General features: G+C 42.9%; 1 protein-coding gene across 2 annotated transcripts in view; it reads right to left on the reverse strand.

The window, feature by feature from the left end:
• Positions 1–21,583: 21,583 nt before the first annotated feature.
• KCNT2 (potassium sodium-activated channel subfamily T member 2) overlaps positions 21,584–23,788 on the reverse strand; it is a 207,306-nt gene continuing 205,101 nt past the window's right edge. For both annotated transcript variants that reach the window (XM_035123142.2, XM_035123140.2), the window contains 2 exons: positions 23,450–23,534; positions 21,584–22,970 (listed from right to left, as the gene is read on the reverse strand). In XM_035123142.2, coding sequence (XP_034979033.1) covers positions 22,859–22,970; positions 23,450–23,534 — 197 coding nt within the window. In that variant the 3' untranslated portion in view covers positions 21,584–22,858. The remainder of the gene's footprint in view (positions 22,971–23,449; positions 23,535–23,788) is intronic.

Below are 23,788 nucleotides of genomic sequence, written 5' to 3' on the forward strand. Positions count from 1 at the left end.
CAAAGCTCCCTCTGGTGGCTCCCCGCATTTCCCATAGTTTTTTTAGGGAGGAAGGTGCTGCCAGCAGGGCTATAGGAGGTGCTGCCGGCGGGGAAGAGGCGGAGGCTGGACGTGGCACCTCCCGGCTCAGCTGGCTGTTTCGTGCTGAGATGGCCATGGCAGACAGAGGCTCCAGGCGTGGTGCTGCTTCGGAGTGGAATGACGGAGGCGGGCGAGGGTGGCGAGCTGATGCCGGGAGGTGCTGTGTCCAGCCTCCGCCTCTTCCTGGGCACCCTCCAGAACTTGGCGCCCTGGCGCCCTGTGCCACTAGCCTCTATGGGTAAGACCCCCCTGGCTGAGAAAGTTTTCTCAAGTTTCCCACATACGTATCAGTCCATTCCTTCCTCCTGCCTACACTTGTAAATCTGGCAATGGAAAATTTCAGTGTTGCCCCCCCTTCCTTTGATGCCCTAAGCAATGCTTATTTTGCTTAATGGTTAATCCAGCCTTGTCCTTGGGTGATTTGCATAATTTTAATTAAGCTTGTTTCTTATAGCAACTACTATACTACTTTCAACACTTTTGTTTAGCAGCTTCTATGGTAACAGCACCTATCACAAATGCAAAAATTAACAAATTGTTTGCTTATAGTTCCAGGCCACCATTTTGTTTCTACAGTGAGAATGAAATGGCACCTTCAGTGCAAGTGTTGGAAAGACAGTAATTCCTCTCACCTCCACTTAAAAACAACAGACAAGGAAAAAGAGACTGAGATATGTTTGTGCTGCTGACAGAATGTAATCTATGATAAAGTTTAATTGGGTCATAAATCTCTAGCTGGAAGGAAAAGAATTTGGGGGCTGTGATAAGAAGGCTGCAGAGATTCTTGGAGTTGGAAAGCAGTATTAAATCTTCAGCATGTTCAAATATCGCCTAGGCTGAGGGGGAAACGGCGAAGATCTGTGATGTGTTTTACTAGTGAGGCAAAATGGTTTCTAGCAGACCGTCCTCTGATCCGAGACATCAAGAAAAGGGATGGAGAGATAAGAAACATTGATGAATCACTGGGCTAGAGATTTTGGGTATAATATTCAACTTTCATCTTGGGAAAAGTTATGGAAAGAGGAAATAAAATTTTATGCATGCTGCTTGTTGAAAGAAAAGTATGTGAAAATGATGTATCATTGGTATTTAACACCGAGTAAAATTGCAAAAATGTACAAAACAAGCTCAAATTTTTGTTGGAAATGTAATGGGAAGGAGGGTCCTTTTTTCCACATGTTCTGGACATGTAAACTGGTAAAGGCTTTCTGGGAAATGATATATAATGAACTAAAGAAAACGTTTAAAAACACATTCATTTTTTTAAAAAACCAAAAACCTTTTTGTTAGGTATAATAGATGAAGGGATACCAAGAGAAGATAAAAGTATAAAATTGTGAAAACCCAATATTTTTTTTTATTTTTTAAAGAGAGAGATAAGACCTCTGAGAAACTTCGAGATTCAGTTCCGCCCCAAGTCACGATGTGAGAAAACAGCAGCTGGGAAGAGGCAACACCATATATGGAAAGAAGGAATCTCCACTGACATGACCGTTTTCACACGCAGGGCAGAATAAAGAAAATAATTTGAGTTCCTCACTTGAAACTTTATAAGTGGAATGGAAATGATTAATTATGTAGCTAGCTGGGATTATTAAGAGATTATAACAAAGGGATTATTATCATAACTGAAATGTAACTGATATTAAGATTATGGAATGCAGTGATAAAAGATCAGAAATGCACCCATCTACCATGCAGAGAGCAACTTAACTTTGACTAAAATGTATTAATTGGAAGTTGATTGGCATTCTGATAACTGTACAATTTGGGAATTAATTGTTATTGTTAAAATTTGGCTATTATTGGGGGTATATTAGAAACCTATTTTTTTAAAAAAAAAATCAAGAAGGAGAATGAAGTGGCACCTCCACCAGAAACTAGCTATTTTAAATGGATGAATTCATCCATTTTTTAAAACACACACACACACACACACACACACACACACACACACACCTGTGTCCTTCAATTTAAAAAGTAATGTCTTGCCTCAGAAAGTATATTGATTTTCTGAATATTTACAGAGCATTGTTTTTATGCCCAGAGATGATTAATTTTTTTAGTTTGCTCTCGTGTTGTAAAATATTCCTCATTTACTCAGAGCATATCCATGAATTATCTGAAGAGGCCACTCTGACGAGTGTAATTACTTAATGCAAAATAATATTTCACATTCCCACAGGCTAGTCAAAGGCATCCTTGAATGTGAGGAAGCATTCATTGGATATGCACTCTCAATAGCTACTGAATCACTGATTCTGTGTACACATTAACAATTACCCCAGTTCCAGTGTTCTCCCACTGCTGGTATTTAAAACTTGAGTACACATGAGTTCCACAATCCATATGAATTAAATACTTTCTAGAGAAGAAATGCTGTTTGGTGCATCATCCCTCAAACCAGCTTTCATCCAATTTGAAAATGGAAGCAGTAGTAAAGCTGATAAATGTACACTTCAGACATTTGTAGTGCATTTAATTTGTTATTTATTTCATAAAACGGGTGAAGAATTTGTTCAGTCCACCTTTCAAGTTAACTGACTCTACCGAACATCGCAGAACTTGCTTGGGAATCAGCTTCTAGTCAGATTATGCACTTCTCAGGGTTTGGAAATGCAGCTTTGGTGCACAAAAAGGAGTAGAAAATGATAATTTAAGTTATATGTGCATACGTTATGGGAAAGTTGAGGGATTGGGAAGCATTGAAAAATGGGTATTTTGTGACAAAAATGTGTTCAACATGTGTATAATTTAAATGCTTTTTTTGGCATTCTTTTTTTAAAAAACACATGCAAAGCAGAATGAAATAGATTGATCATTTGAGCGTCACCAAAACTGAAACTGAACACAATTAGTCTGCTTAGACCAGGCATGGGCAAACTTGGCCTTCCAGCTGTTTTGGGACTACAATTCCCATCATCCCTAGCTAACAGGACTAATGGTCAGAGGTGATGGGAATTGTAGTCCCAAAACATCTGGAGGGCCAAGTTTGGGGGTGCCTGGCTTAGACCATCCCTGTCTGCATCCCACAGAGAAACATGAACAACTGAAGTTTCCATGAATTCGTCAGAAAGTAGGGATGGAATCCAAAGTAACATTAAGTGGAGGTCCATTCATGCAAAAATACTTCTGCCCCATCTCCACCTATGCACCCCCTAGGGGTTTTCCTCAAACCTGTAAAGCAAATTTAGGTGGTGTGAGTAAGTAAAGGGGGGGAGTGTCCTGTTGAAAAGGTGGACCTTGTTCTGGTCATATAACAACCCCCCCCCCAAAAAAAATGAGTGGAAGAGTTTGTTTTTTTAGTCTGGTGCTTTTAGAGTAAACCAACCTAATATGTACCCTTCAGGCTAACACACAGAACAGAATACAGTTATCCTTCGAATGCCACACCTCCAAATTGTGTGATGCTGTTTTTGGCTCATTAACGTGGCAGGGGGAAGCATACTTTAGGGGGGGGGCATGCAAGGAAAAATGCACTTTTTAAACTGTGAAACTACTTTGAGATATTTTATGGGAAGTGATTTATAAGTGGAATCAAATAAGAGAAAATAATAAATATTTTAAGACAAGAGGTACACGGGAGTGCATTTTTAAGGGGAAACATGTACAATTTAAAATACATTTGGAGTGTAATTTTATAAAAAGCAAAATGAGACAGAACAGATTTACAATTTAACATATACAAGCAAGATAGGGAACAGAAATAGACTGAGTGGTCCCATCCATAGAAGGAACACAAACATCTCCAAAATCTGTAACCCTGTTGTGACCTTCAGATGAACTGAGAATATGGCCTTTCTGGTAATCTCGGTCACATCTGGTAGTTAAGACAAAGTGGAGGAGTAGAGAAGTTTTGATGTACTCATTCTTCCTTTATAGTCATGTAATCTTATTGATTTTTCACAATCCATAGTTATGCTGAATAGCATGATTAACTGAATACTATTCTGCGTAGGATTATTATAGCAAATGAACCATTAAATCAGATGTGCTCCGAACTGCAGTCCAAACTCATCTGCTCCAAATGATTGCGTTTACACATTCCTTCTAAAGAATTATGGTCTGCACCACTTTGCTCTTCTGTGGAAGATCCTAAACAACCCAATTTTTTAATGCTTTCCCGAGCTTCATATTTTATGTTTTGCTATATATTTGTTGCCTTGTACTAAATACCTCTCTCAATAAACTTGAACGTTTCATGGCAACTTCACTTCTTTCAAACATAACCCTCCAATCTTTCTCCTTGCCTTATTGAATTCTAAATTTAAAAACACACAGTAAAACCACCAGATGTTAAATCCAGCTTTTGACAGACTGCGGGAGTCAAAGATTATTCATCCAAAGAGACCTGCACAAAGTATATAAAACTTTCTCTTGCCGAATGGATATTACGAGACATGCAGTTGATGGACCTATCTGGATTGTAATCACATATTTTTTAAAAGCTTTGTTTTTCATTAGTAAATGTCTGAGGCTTCCTTGTGAAATCAATGACAATATTCTCTAATGCACTACTTGGGTTTATTTCTTGATATAAAACAACAACACAAGCTGTTAGTAGACCAAGTAATGTGAATTGCCAAAGTGTAGTAATGACCACTCTCCACATCAAATTGGGGGTGCCTTTTGCATGGTCATGCACAGTCCCCCCAGATCCCAATGTGACTCCAGGTAGTTCGGGCTGGCCTCATCCTCCCCAGGCTGGATACCTGGAGGTCTCCGCCTACCTCAGCCAATCGTACAATCCCATCTGGGGAGGCATTGCCAGGGGATTGGCCAGGTAAGCAGACGGACCACCCTGCCCACACAACAGAAGGTGAATCTTACCTGTGAAGTGGCAGTCTATCTTCCTAAAGGTGACCCACGCCCCCTTGCAGCGGTGATACCAGGGTTCCCCATTAAAGGGGTCTTGAAGGGAGGCATTGGCCATATGCCAAGAGGTTGTCATTGCTCTCCCCTCCCACGGCAGCAAAACAGGGCTCTCTGCTTGAACATATGTTCTCCAGAGCCAGCCCAATCCCCACACATTCTGGATGTACAAGTTTCAAAGTACAATAGTTTTATAAAGCCTACTGAGATCCCTCCAACTGCAAGGATTAAGGATGAACTTAATTGTGGTGGCCAGGGGGTGTGTTTGTGTTCAATGCCATATTCTTATTTTCGAAAAACTGTTCTTCTCGTTGCCATTTAAAAGAGAGAGAGATTGAAATACATTTCCACATTTCAGTCCTTGAAGAAATTTGGATATTCATGAAGCAGAGAGACTTTTATTTTAAAAGAAAGAGAAGGCATTAAGGAATGAGTGATGCTTGAAGAGACTTCATAGAGGGGATTAAGTCCTGCTGCACAGTTTTGAAAAATGGCTCAAACCATTCCTAAAGAAGGCTCTTTGTATTAATGCTTTAAAACAAAATGTAGAGTTTCTGAAAGGCAGAGAAATTCAGTCTGAAAACAAAGATAATTTAACACGATCCAGAATGCTGAATACACCCTTGTAAAGTAAGTACTTGCATAGTACACAGGGTTGGGCAGGTCCATTAATGCATAGAAATATGCTTGTGAAGCTGCCCTTTCCATGGAAATGAAACCTTCTGCCCAAGGACCCCCAGTAACTTGGAGTCAGCATTGCCAGTATGTGATCCAAAGGGAAAAGGGAAAAGACCCCTGGACAGTTAAGTCCAGTCAAAGGTGTCTATGGGGTTGCGGCGCTCATCTCGCTTTCAGGCTGAGGAATCCGGTGTTTGTCCACAGACAGCTTTCCGGGTCATGTGGCCAGCAGAACTAAACCGCTTCTGGCACAATGGGACACTGTGATGGAAATCAGAGCGCATGGAAACACCGTTTACGTTCCCGCCACAGTGGTACCTATTTATCTACTTGCACTGGCATGCTTTCGAACTGCTGGTTGGCAGGAGCTGGGACAGAGCAACGGGAGCTCACCCTGTTGCAGGGATTCGAACCACCAACCTTCCTATCGGCAAGCCCAAGAGGCTCAGTGGTTTAGACCACAGCACCACCCGCGTCCCGATCCAATCACACCCCAAAATAGCAACAGCCAGCAGGTTATACACCAACGCGAACCCAAGCTCTGCTCCTGGGCACTGCAAACAACCATCCCTACCTCTTGCTACAAATTCTAACTGGGCTCTGCTACAGTTACAGTAAGGTTGTGCTGGTGTCCATAACCTCAAATATTCCTACACTGGGGTGGGGGGAAGAGGGAAAGAGATTCAGCTGGCCAAAATTGTGCCTATAATAGTGACACCCATGGTTGTTGTTTCAACCGGAACTCCATTCCGGCACCTCTCAGGTGGGCGGATGTAAGGGGGAGGGATTACAGAGAACCCACCCCCCTCATCAGAAGCAGCCCGTCTCCAAGCAGTCATGAGAGCGAGGGGCCTGAAGGGGTGAGTCAGGAAACGGAGAAGGAGTGCCAGGGCTCTGGCAGCACTGGAGAGCCCCTGCTCCACAGGCAGGAAGAGAGAGAGGCGGGAAGAGTGGACAGGAATAGGGCAGACTGTAGTCCCTTTCCCCCGACACCGGAATTGAGAAGGAGGAGAAAAGGGAGGAGATTCACTGTCCCAAGGCTTTTGTGTTGGTCCAAATCGCGGAGGGGGGAAGTGTCGGATTCTGATTCGGAATGAGGAGACATAAAACCAGCAGCTCGCTACACTGTAAATAATGTGCACTAATAAAGACTTTTGAAAGACAAACGTGTGGAAGGTCATTACTCAGGAGCAGTCATAACAACCCTGACAGCACCATTGCCATTATTAGAGAAGGCTTTCATGATGAGTTCCAGAACCTCTTTTTCTAGAGAAAATAGCACTGGTGATACTGGAAACATTTCCCTGACAGAGTTTCCCTTTCTGGTAGCAGAGTCAGAGGTGTCTTCCTGTAAGAAAAGACACTGCTGCTTAACTAAAATAACTTAAACCATTTTATTCTACTATAAAACACATGAGAATTTACCTTTAAACAATGTACACTATTTCACTGAATCAGAAGACAAAATGATGTGTGTCCATATCACTGGGATGAAACTATAATTAGTTTTGGCTCAATGCCATCATTTTCACCAATAAAGGCAAATTAAGCACACAGACACACTATGTTGTCTGCTGCCTTATCGCTGGGACGTTAGGGTGACGGGCGGGAATAGCAAGCTGTGTATGAAATTTTGGAAATTTGGAATGAAATGCTGAATTGATTTGATGTTGCACATTAGCGATCAGGCCTGACCCTAATTAGGCAGAATGAGGCTGTTTCCCCAGGAAGCAGGTGCTGGAAGGTGCTGGAAGGGAGAGGTGGCGAGCACTTGCAAGGTGATGGAAAACAGCATTGTGTGTCCTGCTGCCCTTAAGCTGTGGTGGAGGATGCCACAGTTAAGGAGGGTGCCACCCTCTCCTTCACCTCAAGCCATATAAAATCTTGGCTGGCCCTGCAGAGATAGCTATCTAACTTGAAGTGGAAATGGCCAAAAGCCACAGTCCATTATGATCACTTGCTACAAGACCTTTGGGTTTAGTGTGTGTGTGTGATCTTCAAAGTGCTGAGCAAACATTAGACTAATTCATTATCTGAACCATTTTACTGTAGATTCCAGGAGATGTGGCAATCAATTCAGAATTGTGTTCCAGATTATTATTTTTTAATCCCTTCCCATTTGCTATCTCCATCTACAAGATCAAAGAGAAGCCATCAGCGTTTGAGCTTTGCCCATTTAACAATGTAAAAATGGCACGTCTCATTACAGGTATCAAACTTTACTAGCAGGATATATCACTGTAATTAAAATAATCTTTTGTGTAAGGAAACGGGCAGCTTGGAGGAAAATGGTACTGACATGAAGTGCTTTCGGCTCTTAGGCAATTCATTTAAATTCAAAGGCTGCAGAGCAAAGACATTACAGCCTGATTACTCTTTGATGACCGGTGAAAATGGTGGTTTTAGGTTTCCTTTACTTGTATGGAGGTTTGGAAACACGTTCCCAATGGGGATAACATTCTGTTATGGGAGATTGGGTCCTCCCTTAAAGAGGGCATGTGTTGCGCTGAGACCTGGCAACCAAAACCCGTGTTGTGGGTGGGTATGATTGGATAGCCACAACACCCAATGCAACCACTCACTTTCTGTAACCAATAAAGTTGTGGCCTAAATTCTGCCAAAAACCAAACCAAAATTTGAGTCTTGTCTGAATTTATTTAAGGGGGGGGGGAGATTTAAAGGTCTTAACACGCAATTGGCAGTAGGGTCAAAGCGGAAGACTGACATGACTCAGTCAAGGAAGCAAACTAGATAACTGCTTGGGGTACCACAACACCTGTGTCACCTGCCTCTGCCATATAAGTGCCTAGAAGTGTCACTTTCAGAGGAGGCACATGCAAAGAGACAGCTCAGATCAATGATATTTGCTGCATTCAAAGGGACAGAATCCAGTACCTCAAGACTGGTTCAGTTAATAAACACTGTTGTAAAGGAAAAGAAGAAGCAAAGACATAACAGACATTAAACAAGATCCTGAGAAACTTGATTCTTATTATACTTCTCAGCACGCAGGAAGGCCAGAGAAAGAGAGAGAGATTGGGAGAGAAAAAACACAAACATTTTAAGCCCTGTTCTGTGCCCAATAAGCATGGGATACCTTTGCCCAGTGGCGCTGTGGGCCATAGATTACAATAAAATACTGGGCATTATTTTCTCTGTGTGATGGGCTCATGGGGAAAAGCTGTTCCATCAGCCCTTGCTGCAGAGGGGAGGGGAAGCCTGAATATAAGGCTGTTTCACCTGGAGCTCGCAGCCATTTTGCTTTGAGAGCTTCCCGCCCACCTGCCCTCAGGTTAGAGCCTTCACTGAGCAATTTTGGGTTGCTGGTTGACAAGGCCAGAAAGGATTCCCCCTCCCCTCTCAACCTGATTGGCACTTGTGAAATTATGGCTTTCCTTTGTTACACTGAAGAACATTGTTTGTATTGGGGGTACATACAGGGCCTGGAGGGAGGATTGGCCAGTGGCCACAGCAAACCCAAGCATGGGTTTGGTATCTACATGGTTGGACTCTGCACCCTGGTCCCCCAGTGAGACCTTGCTTGCTTGGCTTGCATGGCAAGATTCAACATTGGCCGACTCCTGTTGTACAAGTTTGGAGCCATCCAAACACAGCAGATCCATTCCATCAACATGGGGGTTGTGGAATGATGAACTGATCCTGGGACCCAATGCCATGTCAACCCTGATTTTATCCCATCACCGTTGTACAGTCTGGATATTTTGCTGCTCTCATGGGTCGCATAATGAGCCTGCCTGGGCAATGCAGGCTGTCTCTCCTGCTAGCAGTTTTCATGCAGTGGGCCTAAATAAGATTCTATGTCTGGGTATCAGCTGAGTCCCCAGCACTGGGATAGCCACTAAATGGAGCAGACCTCGTACAGTATAGTAAGTATGGTAGTCAGAGATATTTTCACCTGGCACTGTGATCCCAGATGTACCCTGCTCAATCTAAAATTCTGCTCGGGTATGACCTCATCAAATCTAAGCTTGAAACATGACTTCAAAGTGCAGAGTTTATAAGCAACAATAAAAAAACCCATCCCTATTGCATGAGGGGCAAAATATCCCTCACTCCTCACTGCTAACTGAGACCTTGGCCCTAGTGCTACAGTGTTAAATCACTCAAGTTGGAAGCTACAAGAAAGTCCTACTCAGAGTAGACCCATTGAAATTAATGGCTCCAAGTTAGCCATGCCCATTAGCCTCACCAGCTTCCTCATTGGCATCCGGTATGCCGCTTCAGAGATTATGATCACCTGTCCAATTTCAATCAAGTAATTGTGCAGCACATAGCATGGTAATCTTTCCGAGCCCGAGGGGATGGCTCTGATAATGAGATTTCATTTCTGAAATCTTAGCCTTGTCACTAAATCAATAAAATGAAATGAAAACAGAATTAAAATTATGGGCGTAATTTTCCATGGTACAGTTTTGCTAGTTGTAGGTCAGGGAAGCGGCTTATTTGCATGTTACCTTCATGGTCATCTTCTCTGAGAACACAAGGCATTAGGTCCAATGACCAGCAAGCTGGCCTAACAGACCGGGAGTTCGACTGAGGAGACCTGCAAAGGGCTGTGTCTTCTCTCATTGCATTGCGGCATTTAAATCAGGACTGAGAAGAGTCAGTAGCAGCCGGTGAGGTGACACAGGTGGAGCATGGTTGCTTTCCCAGCTTCCCATCACAGTGGGTTGCTGGTGCTTACCGAGAAGAGAGGGGTGAGGCTGTCTGGCCTGGGCAGTTTATAGCGGTAGTGCCAGCCAAGCTCTTGAGAAGCCAGGAGAGCAATAGTGTACCACCCACACTGCCTCAGTTCTTTCCACAAGGGCCAACATTGATGCCGAAATCCAGCACCGCCTGAGCTCTGCGAGTGTGGCTTTCTCCCAATTGAAGTCCAGAGCGTTTGAGGATCGGAACATTCGCAGGGAAACCAAAATGCTTGTTTACAAAGCTATTGTACTACCAACCTTACTGTATGCATGTGAAACATGGACCACTTATAAACGCCATCTCCAACTCCTCGAAAGATTCCATCAACCGTGTCTCCGAAAATTTTTACACATCACTTGGGAAGACAGGCGAACTAATATCAGTGTACTGGAAGAAGCAAAGATCACCAGTGTCATAGTAATGATTCTTCAACAGGCATCCACAACCTTCGGCTCTCCAGATGTTTTGGACTACAATTCCCATCATCCCTGAGCACTGGTCCTGTTAGCTAGGGATCATGGGAGTTGTAGGCCAAAACATCTGGAGGGCCGCAGGATGGGGATGCCTGTTCTTCAACATCGACTTTGTTGGACTGGTCATGTTGTGCAGATGCCTGATGATCATCATCCAAAGCAACTAATCTATTCCAAACTTTAAAATGGTAAGCATACTGTGGGTGGTCAACAAAAGAGGTTCAAACACTCTCACAAGGCAAATCTAAAAAAATAAACACTGACAACTGGGAAATCGTGTCCTCCCTGCAAGAGAGGGCACGCGTTGCGGTGGGCCCGACAACCAGGTCTAGGGGTGGGGCGGGGACAACTGAAGCAGCCACAACACCCTATTGGTGGTCCATCTGATGGGATGCAATTGGGCTGAAGGCATGCCAATCAAAGGAGTCAGATGGACCCCTATATAACCCGTGCCATAGAGAGCTTCCTTCTCCGGCATTGAGCATCGGAACACCCGCCCACCTCTCCCTAATTTAGGGCTTGCGCTTGACCTTGCTATGCTGTCATGTGTCTCCTGTCTTTGGGACAGGGGCACGGCAAGAATTTCCCCCACTTGGCTGACTGGCTGTTGCCACTTGGGTTTCACCTGCCGCGTAGCAATTCATCACAACTTGTAAGGTTGGCAGATAGGCTCTGGTTCATGCTGATAGGGGTGGAATGAGCCCTTACCACCCTATCCACAGGTATTTCTCTTAAAAGAATCCCTTGGACTACTGGTTGGTATTCCCCCAAGTGGGGTATGCCCTCTCCAAAATTCTAGGAATCAGGGCCTGGCTGGCAGGCGTCAGTCAGGACCCTCATCCTAGGTGTGTACCTGGCTGCTGACTCAAGGTGCGTCCTGAGTCAGCGCTACCCTAGGTAGTTTGGAAACCAGAGCCTATGCAACCACTCACTTGATTTGTAATCAATAAAGTTGTGGCCTAAATTCTGCCAAAAACCAAACCAAAAATCTGAGTCATGTCTGAATTTATTTCTAGGCCTAGGTTACAGAGTCTCCACATGCAAACACTGGCCTACAAGTGCTCCAACACCCTTTACCAAAGGTGTCTTGGGCTTTGAAGACGCTCGAACTCAGGACAAAAGGGAGAAATGTGTTAAGAGGAAGGCATGCTTGACAAACCCTCACCGTGATCAGCTCCCACCCAGAAACCTATGTCCCCACTGTGGAAGGACATGGGGATCCAGAATTGGCCTCCACAGTCACTTACGGACTCACTGTTAAAACCATGTTTATGGAAGATAATCTTACTCGGCTACAAGTGATCGCCAAAGAAGAAGAAGGATCTCTTACTCATGAGTAGGACCCTGGCTGAGACACATGCCTGACTGGCATGTTCTCTCCCTCCTGTTCAATCGTTCGGGAGCTTCAAAAGCATTATTCAGCCCAAACATCACAGCGACTGATGCCAACTGACATTAGCACACTTACGGATCTGCAGAGTTTGCACAATTGCGTAACAGACCTCAGCAACTCAGCATTTGGCTAATCTATTTTATTTATATATAAACACACAGAGAGCACTGCAACATGGTTCCCTCTCTCTCTAGCATCAGACAGCCAAGAGAAAGAACAAAGGACAATAGTCCCACTTCAGGAAACACAGTAACACAAACATCCTGTCTTCGTCACTTCCCACTCTGTGGAATGTAAACATACACTGTCATGTGATAGACAAGAATCCCATGAATGCAAACACGGGGAATGAATCTCTAACAGAAGCCTCAGTGGACATCACTGGAGAAAATGATTGTCCTTCAAATGTTGTTAAGTTGCTTCAGCCATCAAATCTGGTGGTCCTTGATGGTACAAGCTGTAATCCAGCAACATCTGGAGGCACCAACAGGTCGCCTATCCCTGATCTATCCCTTGAAACTGTGATGTACTCAAACTCCTGAAATGTTCTTGTGCCCATCAAGATTATCCTCAATTTGCACCACCAATACATTTAAATAACATCTGCACTAGGTCGCATGTGTAGATAATTCAAGGTTAACTAAACCACTCATGGACCTAACATTTTCATTTCTGTTGCTTGATCTCAGCTCGACCTCAATAAACAATTTAACAGAGGGTAGAATGCAAAGACAAGATCAATATAGGCTTTAACCTATGCATGTGCCGTACATTTGAGAGGGACACAATTTACATGTTAAATGGGTGTAAATGTGCAAAATGCCTTTTAAAAGGTTGAAAAGGGGTGCTTCCTGTCAGGCAGCTAAATAAAGTCTGGAATTGCTGGGTGTGCCCAAGAGGCAGTCATCTGTTCAAGCAGCCAAAATCCATTTCCAGGGTAATTAGCCCTGTAATGAAGCAGCATGGTTCAGCAGATGTGTCAAATGTGTTGGCTTCACTGAATTTTAAGGATTCCGTCAGTGGTTCCTTTGCAACTCACCTGTTTGGCGATCTTGGACAAATCAGGGCCCAGCACAATGTAACACAGGCAGATCCATGTGTTAAGCATATAGAAAGCAATTTGGTGGCTGTCTGGCTTTAACACAAAATGGCAGGTGAGGATTCCATCTCTGCCTTCCTACAGAGAGTGGGGCTACAGATTGGTGAGTCAAAAGCATGTGTGTGTGTGTTCTGCACTCCTGGGTAATTCCCTGTTCTTGTGACCCCCAAATCTGGCATCTCCCACTATTTTTCAGGAAGTTTTGAGTGTTTGACATTTTATTATTTTTTATATGTGCTGGAAGCCACAAAGAGTGGCTGCGGAAACCCACTCTAATGGGTGGGGTAATGATATTAATAATAATAATAATAATAATAATAATAATAATAATAATAATAGTTCTTGCACTGTGGAATACCCTCCTCTCTCCAATATGTGAAGCAGCAACCATCACTGGCTTCAGATGCCTTGTAAATACCTGTCTTCCCCCCAACCCCCAGGCTTTTCCTGATCCATGAAGATCAGAACCTGGTTTTAATTTGCTTGCGTTCCAATTAATAATAAGAATAAGAATAATTTATTATTTATACCCCGCCCATCTGGCTGGGTTTCCCCAGCCACTCTGGGCGGCTTACAACAGAAAAATGAAATAAAATAATCTATTAAACATTAAAAGCCTCCCTAAACAGGGCTGCCTTCAGGTGTCTTCTAAAAATCTGGTAGCTGTTTTTCTCTTTGACATCTGATGGGAGGGTGTTCCACAAGGCGGGCGCCACTACCGAGAAGACCCTCTGCCTGGTTCCCTGTAGCTTTGCTTCTCGCAGTGAGGGAACCACCAGAAGGCCCTCGGTACTGGACCTCAGTGTCCGGGCAGAACGATGGGGGTGGAGACGCTCCTTCAGGTATACTGGACCGAGGCCATTTAGGGCTTTAAAGGTCAGCACCAACACTTTGAACTGTGCTCGGAAACGTACTGGGAGCCAAAGTAGATCTTTCAAGACCGGTGTTATGTGGTCTCGGCGGCCGCTCCCAGTCACCAGTCTAGCTGCCGCATTCTGGATTAGTTGTAGTTTCTGGGTCACCTTCAAAGGTAGCCCCACGTAGAGCACATTGCAGTAGTCCAAGCGGGAGATAACCAGAGCATGCACCACTCTGGCGAGACAGTCTGCAGGCAGGTAGGGTCTCAGCCTGCGTACCAGATGGAGCTGGTAGACAGCTGCCCTGTACACAGAATTCTTAATTTGTTTTTATAAGCTTTTATAGTATTTTTTTCTAGTTTTATTTGTTTGTTTAAATGATATTTTTGCTTTTAGGTTCCATACCACTTGGAGATTTTTAGTTTTTTTTAATGCTTTAAAATAAATAAATTCTTAAGTATGTGTTCACATAGACATTTTCTGCAGTGTTTTTTGAAAAAATAAAAATAAAAAACAGTTTAATGTGGAAATGGGACAGGATCGACTTAAGCGGAATAAATGCTAAAGTGACAGAGACTAGAAACAGGCTTACCCACACATCCATGTCAAGTATTTGAGCACTGTGCACAGGCCAGTAGCTGCCACATGTTTTTCAGCCTGGCAGTCTGAACCTTGACAGGTGTGAGCCCTTGCCATGCTAGCCAGAGAAATAAAGAGTACAAGATGCATATGAGGCGAATAAATGTATAAATACAAAAGAACCTCCTGATGCATTAAAATGGGATGCTTCAAATTTGGAACACTGAACAGAACTTTGGATAGTTCATTTGGATGTATTTTTGAGTCGTAATTGCGATGAATTTCAGAGGCTATAATGACATATTGTTCACTCAAAAAAAAACAAAAAAACAAAACCACCCCTCATGTGGATAGAATTCACAATTAACGAGAATATGCAAAAATTCTAGATGGCAGCAGAATCGCTAATTGGATCGATTGTGTGCTATGTTAATGCTACACGACAGAGTTATTTTTGTGAATATGCTTCTCTTTGCGAGAGTTCTTTCTGTAAGTAAGCCCTTAGCTACAAAGCCTGGCCTGGCATTAAGTTGCTTATTTAAAAGAAAATGGTGGATCAAAGGTAGTTGGTTATAGACAGCTATTAATGGTAAACATGGAATCACCTGGAATGCTGGTTGTCTGAGTCCATACAACTCCCACCATCCCTAGGAGTCTTCTTAAAGGGTCTTCAGGTATCGGAATACCATGGGAGCTGGCCAGTATGAAAGGACCTAGCAGGTATGGTGTATCGATCTTCAGACAGGAAGTCTTATGGGATACGGACCCTGATTCAATGCCATGCCAATCCCACTTTATTTATTTTATTAAATTTCTATACCACTGTTCATCTGAGGATTGGGGGGTGGGGTTGTTACAAAACAAAAACACGAAAATACATAACATAGTAACAAACAAAAACAATAATCCCCCCAAAAAAGTTTAAAAGGCCATAGATTGTTTAATGAACCAAAGGTCTAGAACAGGCACTCCCAAACTTCGGCCCTCCAGATGTTTTGGACTACAATTCCCATCATCCCTGATCACTGGTCCTGTTAGCTAGGGATCATGGGAGTTATAGGCCAAAACATCTGGAGGGCCGCAGTTTGGGGATGCCTGGTCAAGAAGAAGAGGAAAGTTTTTGCCTAGTGCCTAAAGCTATGTAAGGAAGGTGCCAGGCCAGCCTTCCTGGGGAGAGCATTCCACAAACAGGGAGCCACTGCAGAAAAGGCCCGTTCTTGTGTTGCCACCCTCTGGATCTCTGGTGGAGAAGGTACATGAAGAAGGGCCTCGCATGACAAGCACAGGGTCTGGATCTGGGTTTGTTCATTCAGGGAGAGGAGGTCGTTGAGGTATTGTGTTCTGAGCCATTTTGGGCTTTGTAGGTCAAGACCAGGCTTTTGAACTGGGCCTGGAAACTAATTGGCACCCAATACAGTCAGGCCAGGAGTGGTATTATATGCTCAAATCCCCTTGTACCCTTCAAGGTACCCTGTTTCCCCGAAAATAAGACATACCCATAAAATAAGCCGTAGCAGGATTTCTTTGCATTTCCGCAATATAAGCCATACCCTGAAAATAAGACATAGAACGCGGTGCCTCCTGGAAACAGCTCGCCGCCCTCAGCCATGCCGTACCTCACAGAGCCCTTCCCGCTGGAATAAGACACCCCGAAAATAAGCCATAGTGTGTTTTCTTGAGGAAAAATAAATATAAGACAGTGTCTTATTTTCGGGAAAACACGGTAGCACCCTGTCCGGAAAATTCTGAACCAGCTGAAGTTTCCAAACATCTTCAGAAGCAGCACTGCATAAAACACTTTGCAGTAATCTAACCTAGAGTTTACCAGAGCATGGACAACATGGGCGTCTTCCAACAGAAAAATAAAATACAAGAATCTATTGAACATTAAAAGCCTCCCTAAACAGGGCTGCCTTCAGGTGTCTTCTAAAAATCTGGTAGCTGTTTTTCTCTTTGACATCTGATGGGACGGTGTTCCACAGGGTGGGCGCCACTACCAAGAAGACCCTCTGCTTGGTTCCCTGCAACTTGGTTTCTCGCAACGAGGGAACCGCCAGAAGGCCCTCGGCGCTGGACCTCAGTGTCCTGGCAGAACGATGTGGGTAGAGACGCTCCTTCAGGTATACTGGACCGAGGCCATTTAGGGCTTTTAAGGTCATCACCAACACTTTGAACTGTGCTCGGAAACGTACTGGGAGCCAATGTAGGTCTTTCAGGACCGGTGTTATGTGGTCTCGGCGGCCGCTCCCAGTCACCAGTCTAGCTGCCGCATTCTGAGTTAGTTGTAGTTTCCGGGTCACCTCCAGAGGTAGCCCCACGTAGAGCGCATTGCAGTAGTCCAAGCGAGAGATAACTAGAGCATGCACCACTCTAGCGAGACAGTCCGCAGGCAGGTAGGGTCTCAGCCTGCGTACCAGTTGGAGCTGATAAACAGCTGCCCTGGACACAGAATTGACCTGCGCCTCCATGGACAGCTGTGAGTCCAAAATGACTCCCAGGCTGTGCACCTGGTCCTTCAGGGGCACAGTTACCCCATTCAGGACCAGGGAGTCCTCCACACATGCCCGCCTCCTGTCCCCCACAAACAGTACTTCTGTCTTGTCAGGATTCAACCTCAATCTGTTAGCTGCCATCCATCCTCCAACCACCTCCAGGCACTCACACAGGACCTTCACCGCCTTCACTGGTTCAGATTTAAAGAGAGGTAGACCTCTCTTTCCTCAAAGCTGATGGAAGGCACTCTGTGCCACCAAGGCCACCTGAGCCTCAAGTGACAGCAAAGCATCCAGAAGGACCCCCTAAGGTATGTATCTGCTCCTTCAGAGGAGTGTAAGCCCATCAAGAGCAGGCAACTTCCCAGCCATCTGGTCTAGGGAATCACCCACTAAACAGTCTTATCTGGATTGAGTTTTGTTTATTGGCTCTCATCCTGTCCATGACAGAGGGCATGACTTCAGCTGCAGCATCATTTATATCAGTTGGAAAATCCTCCAGAGCTATCTGGAAACCCATTGGATCCATCAGCCTCCAAGGGCGGGCTGTCCAAGTTTGTCCCCCACCTCCCCCTTCCTCTTGTTTCATATCTTTTAGATTGCAACAAGGGAAAGGACAGTTCTATCAAGCTGCTCTGGGTGCATTGTTTGGCTGAGGAGCAGGATTTTTTAAACAAAATTAAGTAAATAAATGTGTATGTATGCCCCAGCATTATGGAACAGGAGAAAATTGCCAGGAAAGCACGATTGGGGGGGGGGGGATTTCCTTGCATTTTCAAGACAGAAGCTTGGAATGAATGAGTGAATTGTGAATTAAGTGGGGTGGGGATGGGGAATTCACCCAAGGCTAGTTTATATTATGACGGATATTTTATTCCTTTTGTAAATTTGGGAGCAATAACCAGTTTAAAGCATCATGAATATGCAACGAAATAGTCCAATTTTTATACGCATTCTGTTCCTCTTCTAAATAATTGAAAGCTGCTACATCTTTCTTGGAATTGGTGGGGTTTCGATTTTTCATGCAATTTAGCCGGACAGATGTTAAATGTTGCGCTTCACATATTATTTTTTCATACAGTCTTTTAAAAACTAAAGGCCTGTTACGCATGTTATCTGGACAGCAAATAGCTACCTATTTGGTAGCACAAAACTTTGTCAAGTCCCATCAAGTAATATTTTTTAAAAAAACTTATTTACCTCCAACAATAGATTCTCACGTCCCACAACTGCTTCTGGCAAAAAGGCCAGTTTTTGAAAAATGATTTGTTATGTGGCATGTCAGGGGAAGTAAAACAAGTGGGGTGTATTAATGAGCATCTGTGGGGGGGGGGGTGGCCCATTCGGTTGGTCTGTGTGTCACCTACCCCAGTTCTGCAGTGGTGTTCACTTTTGCAAGCACCTCTACTCAATTACTTAGTGAAGGGACCTCTATAAATAAACCTCTCCATACCAAAGGTACTACAGTACAAATCTCTTCTTTATCCTTGCTTAGGAAACTGTAAAGTGCTGATGCTGAAAATTCATTCTGCTTGTGTGCAACTGAAGGACTGGCAGAAAACTGAAGAATCTATGTGGTGAAATGCTCTTCCCTAACACTGGCTGGAATGAAAGGCAGGATAAATGGATGAAACAGAAGGACTGACAATGGCAATATGTGGAAGACTGGAGATCAAAATTAAGCTGTCAGAATGGGGGGGGGGCATAGGGAAGGCATCCTAGTTTAGCCAGGGGACATTGTACTATGTCAGAAACATGAAAGGCATTTAAAGTGAAACCTTAAGATTTTAAGAGAAGTCGTAAAATTTCACTGGAAAATGTTAGGATCATGAGCCTATTCCGCCTTTCTTTCTTTCTTTCTTTCTTTCTTTCTTTCTTTCTTTCTTTCTTTCTTTCTTTCTTTCTTTCTTTCTTTCTTTCTTTCCTTCCTTCCTTCCTTCCTTCCTTCCTTCCTTCCTTCCTTCCTTCCTTCCTTCCTTCCTTCTTTCTTTTTAACATTTTCCCATACCATGGTAACTGCTGTCGATGGATATAGTTTGGAAATGGAATTGTTTGGACTTTTATCAGTAAATGTCAAAATGTTCTGATATTATTCTCCGGACCATAAATTATTGAGATTTTAAATGGCTCAGAGAATAGTATTCATCAGCATTTTAACATGGGCTTATGGGAACTAGTTCTATATCCTTTATCTCCTGGGCCAAAGTGGAAACTGGATGATTAAGTGAAGTTGTAAAATTTCACTGGAAAATGTTGGGATCATCAAATTTCTAACACTTTGACCAGGAGACGAAGGATACAGAATTAGTTCCTATGAGCCCATGTTGGCCTCAGAGTCACAATGACAACCAGCCACTGCCCCCTTACAATAAAAAAGGCATGGCACTATTATTCCCCATCCCCCTATCCACATGCAAAACCAAGCATGAACCCCTTCATCTCACATTGTCTGTCTTACACTTACACATATTCTACCCATCATCTCTGCTCTTCCCGATTCCCTCTTTGACTGTCATTGTTTCCCCATCTGAACCAATAGGAGCATGTCCCCCCCCCCAAGCTTAATGGGACATGTTTTTTCAAGGCTCACAACATGTAAGGTTAACCTTTTCTTCCCCAGTTGCCATCCCCTCCCCACATGGTTCTTAGGAAAAAGATTTCATTCACATGAATTGCATCTTTTTAAAACAGCAATAACAATAATATTTAATTGTCACATGAGGACCTTTGATTTTTCAATGAGTTGTCAGCCTGTACAAATCACACACACACACACACACACACACACACACACACACACGTAGGAGGGGAAATATTCTGAGCAGCATTCACCTAACTAGCTCAATCAGTGGAAGGTGGAAGCTCTGTACAAGAACTTCTACTTGTACAACAGATCTTCCACCACACCCTTCCTCTTTTCCCATACCCTATGAAATTTGCTCAGAGTGTCAGGAGAAGGTGGAGAGGGTATTGTTCCATCTGCCAAGCTGGAGTTTTCGCACAGATGGAACAATTGGGGGGGGGGGCATGACACCGACCTCCACGCTGCAACATGCTGTATGGAACACATGGAAATGGGCACTTGAGCTTCAGATAGCATAGCTACACGGGGGTGGGGGCAGTTGTGAGAAAAGTTTCTACCACTGTGACACTGCATAAGAAAATGGCTTTTATTAATTCACATAGTTGACACATGGAAGAAAGAGAAATAAAGAAACTGTTAGTGCATATGGCTGGGACAATAACTGGTTCCCTACAACAAATATTACAACCATTTAAAATGCTGTCGTATGCAGTAGGCTACCGTCACATGCACAGATAGTTTTGTTGAGCAGTTTTGGCGTCATTTGATTTGTACACACAAACTTATAACAGCTCTTTCAAACAATATAGAAAACATAACCTATACATGTAACACTAATAAGGACTTCAAACAACAGGCGACGTTGTCCCTAACCTACTCCATTTGTCATGTCCCAACAGTTCTTTGCGTAGTAATATGTATGTACTCTTGTTATTTTATTAAAAAATATATAAACTTCCCTACTTATACTTAAGGATGGGGAAGAAATTCATTTCAGTTTGCATTTAAGGACGAACCTGCCTAATTTGCATTTTCTGAAACAGTACACAAGCTGACAGGCAGTCATCCTTTGAATTCATACCTCCCCGGATTTTGCAATGCAGTTTCTCCATCCAAGTAACATGTACAAAAATGCATATACTAGAGTATGCCTAAAAATGCATATATTAGTGAAAATAACATACAAAATGCAGTTTATTTGGGGAAATTGCTCTGCAAAAATGTATATAACAGGCAAAGTTGCATACAAACCTGTATATATTAGGAGAAATTCGCATCAAAACGCTGATGGATTTTCATGGTGCCTCTTTTAAAAATAATAAAGAATCACAAACGTGGAGAACTAAATTTAAGACTGAAAAAAATATGAGAAACTGACAAAACCTCACAATTCTCACGTTCCTTCAACATGTGCATCTGAAGCTGTCCAAACAAAAAAAAAAAACATTAACCGGCGTGACACAGGAAGCAGCTCCCATACAGTAGCAATAATGAATGAATCAGGCCATAGGTGTGGATAAATCTCATTTAAGAACAACATCAAAGTTAACCTACTGGTTTTTGGCCTGCCTTAGATAGAATTAGGGCTGGATGAATTATTAGATCATCATCATTATTATTATTAGATTGACTACTCTGCAGAAAAAGACTCCAGCAAAATTATAGTCTAACTATTGGCTTAGACTAGGGGCAGGCAACTGACAATCTGTAAAAACTAAAAACAACCCCCCACCCCCACCCCCCAAAAAAAACTGTAGGTCTCTTCCGTCTTTCAAAGCTCCTTCTCCAGTGGAAAAAACTGTTCTCTCGTTTTCTTACAGAATGACTGTCTTGTGGACAAATCCTTCTCCATACAGTACCAGCATGGTGCTAAGCTGTCTGGCAGAAACGTTTTATGTAGGAAGATTACAAGCCTGTGGACCTTGAGCTACATGTTGTCTGAACATTTCATAGGCCATCGTACCTTCCATACATCTTGCTTTTTAAAACAATGCACAATATCCTGTCCTTAAATGGTGACCAAGGAACTGAACAAGCCATTTCTTTAACTTCAGCTGTGCTATAGTAGCAGGTGCCCCCAAGCATTCTGCACTTCCTTCTTCGTGACAGACGCTTCACAAAAACCCTCCCCCCCAATCCAGTGTACAAAATAGCTTCATTTTCTGCCTGAGTCTGATAAAAATCTTCTGAACTTCTACGTCTTCGTACATTGACAGCAAGCAGGAATGCGGTTACCAGGTTGCTGGCTTACAAACTCAGGGAACAATGCTGAGCTGTTTGCCACACTGTTCTCCTTTGGACTGTGAGTCTCTAGTACAGAAATTGATTGCTGCATTTTTGTTTGTGATGCTACATTTGCCCTGAGTCTTTAACTGAGGGCTACAAATCCAAACAAACAATATTTTAAATTAGCCAGGAATTTAAATTGGTTGAAAAAAGACTATATTATGAAATGCGACAAACTAAAAGACAGCGGAAATGCATACTGGGCTATTGTCACCCCACAGCGAATTTTCAGAACATTCGCTTTGAATTCCAGTTTTAAGATGTTAGGACTTGCCTGTAACTTCCTTTGATTATTAATTTAACTGCAACAACCAGAAGTTTATGGTTGTGGGACAGAAAAATCACAATGAATGCTGTACACAGCATGGTTAAGAATTAAGCCACTTCCCCAAAGCAACTGACGAAAACCAGGATAAGAAAAGAATATATTAATTTCTAATATCTCTTTGAAAAAATAATCCATTTAGATTCCCCATTAAAATCCTCCTTCACTGAGCAACACTCTGGGCACACTTGTTTGATTTTAGTCTCTTCTTTGTTATTTTTTATCTCCAAGACAGATTAGTTGTTTTGAAAGCAGACCGAGTTTTTCTTAATCGTTCCTGTGGTTGCAGTAAAGTAGTTGCCCGGTGTGTGTTAGCTGACCATTATGCCTAAAGGCTTGGATATAATAAATCCATCATCTTATTTTCACTCAATTTCAAAACAGCTATTTGTATAAAAACGTCTTTTCATCAATGATCCGTGTGAAGCGTCAAAGCTGTGTTTCTTCCCTGGTGTCCTGTGCAACGGCATTGCAGAAGCTGTTTTTCCGGCTGGATGAAGTGTTTGGAACATATGACAATGGATCTGGGCGGATCAAATATCTACAAAAATATAGACATACAGTTGCCATTAGATTTAACAAGAAAACTCCAAACTGAATTCACAATGATTCCCTATCATAGCTAGTAACAACACAACTGATATCTATGTACAGTATCATGCAAACCTTCCACACTTTATTTCGACAAACCAAGAGGGTTTGTTGAGCAAGCATTGCTTCCTCCCTTCACTCCAATTTGGCTTCATGAAAATTCCATGAGTAAAAAGGCAAGATAAATGACATGCAGCACTTGGTGCTACTGCTTGAAATATCAGGATTATGCAAACTGGAAGCAGTTGTGATAATTGTGTGGATGCCAAAATCTTTCACTCTGCTTAATCCTCCCATTTCAAGCTTAAAATGTAATAAAAAATAAAAAATGAGAATTTGCAGCTCAGCTTTAGAAAGAAATGTTCTCTGTTGCATGAAAGTGCAAATTAGAAGCTCAGTAAATTCTTATGTTTTATGGCCTCAACTTACACAACATCGTTCAGTTCAAGTCGTGTGTCTGGAGAAGGATTGATCAGAATATAAGAAAGAGTGTTTTGATGATCGTTCATTTCATCTATAGGAGAAAGAGAGAGAATAATAAAGGATGTGTGGCTTGCACTTCAAATGACTCAGACATGAAGGTCATACTTAGACCTATGATGGGTCAAAGCAGACATACCAAAACCGCCACTTTATTTTATTGAAAAGATAAGGAATAAATGAGGTGGTAGGGGAAGCAGAAAGTTAAAGAGAAATATAAAATATTTGATCATCAATGAAAGTATGTCCCAAGTTGTGTTTCACGGAGGAACAAAGGTAGGTCCTGGT

The sequence above is a fragment of the Zootoca vivipara genome, chromosome 7, assembly GCF_963506605.1.
Source record: "Zootoca vivipara chromosome 7, rZooViv1.1, whole genome shotgun sequence".
Taxonomy (NCBI): domain Eukaryota; kingdom Metazoa; phylum Chordata; class Lepidosauria; order Squamata; family Lacertidae; genus Zootoca; species Zootoca vivipara.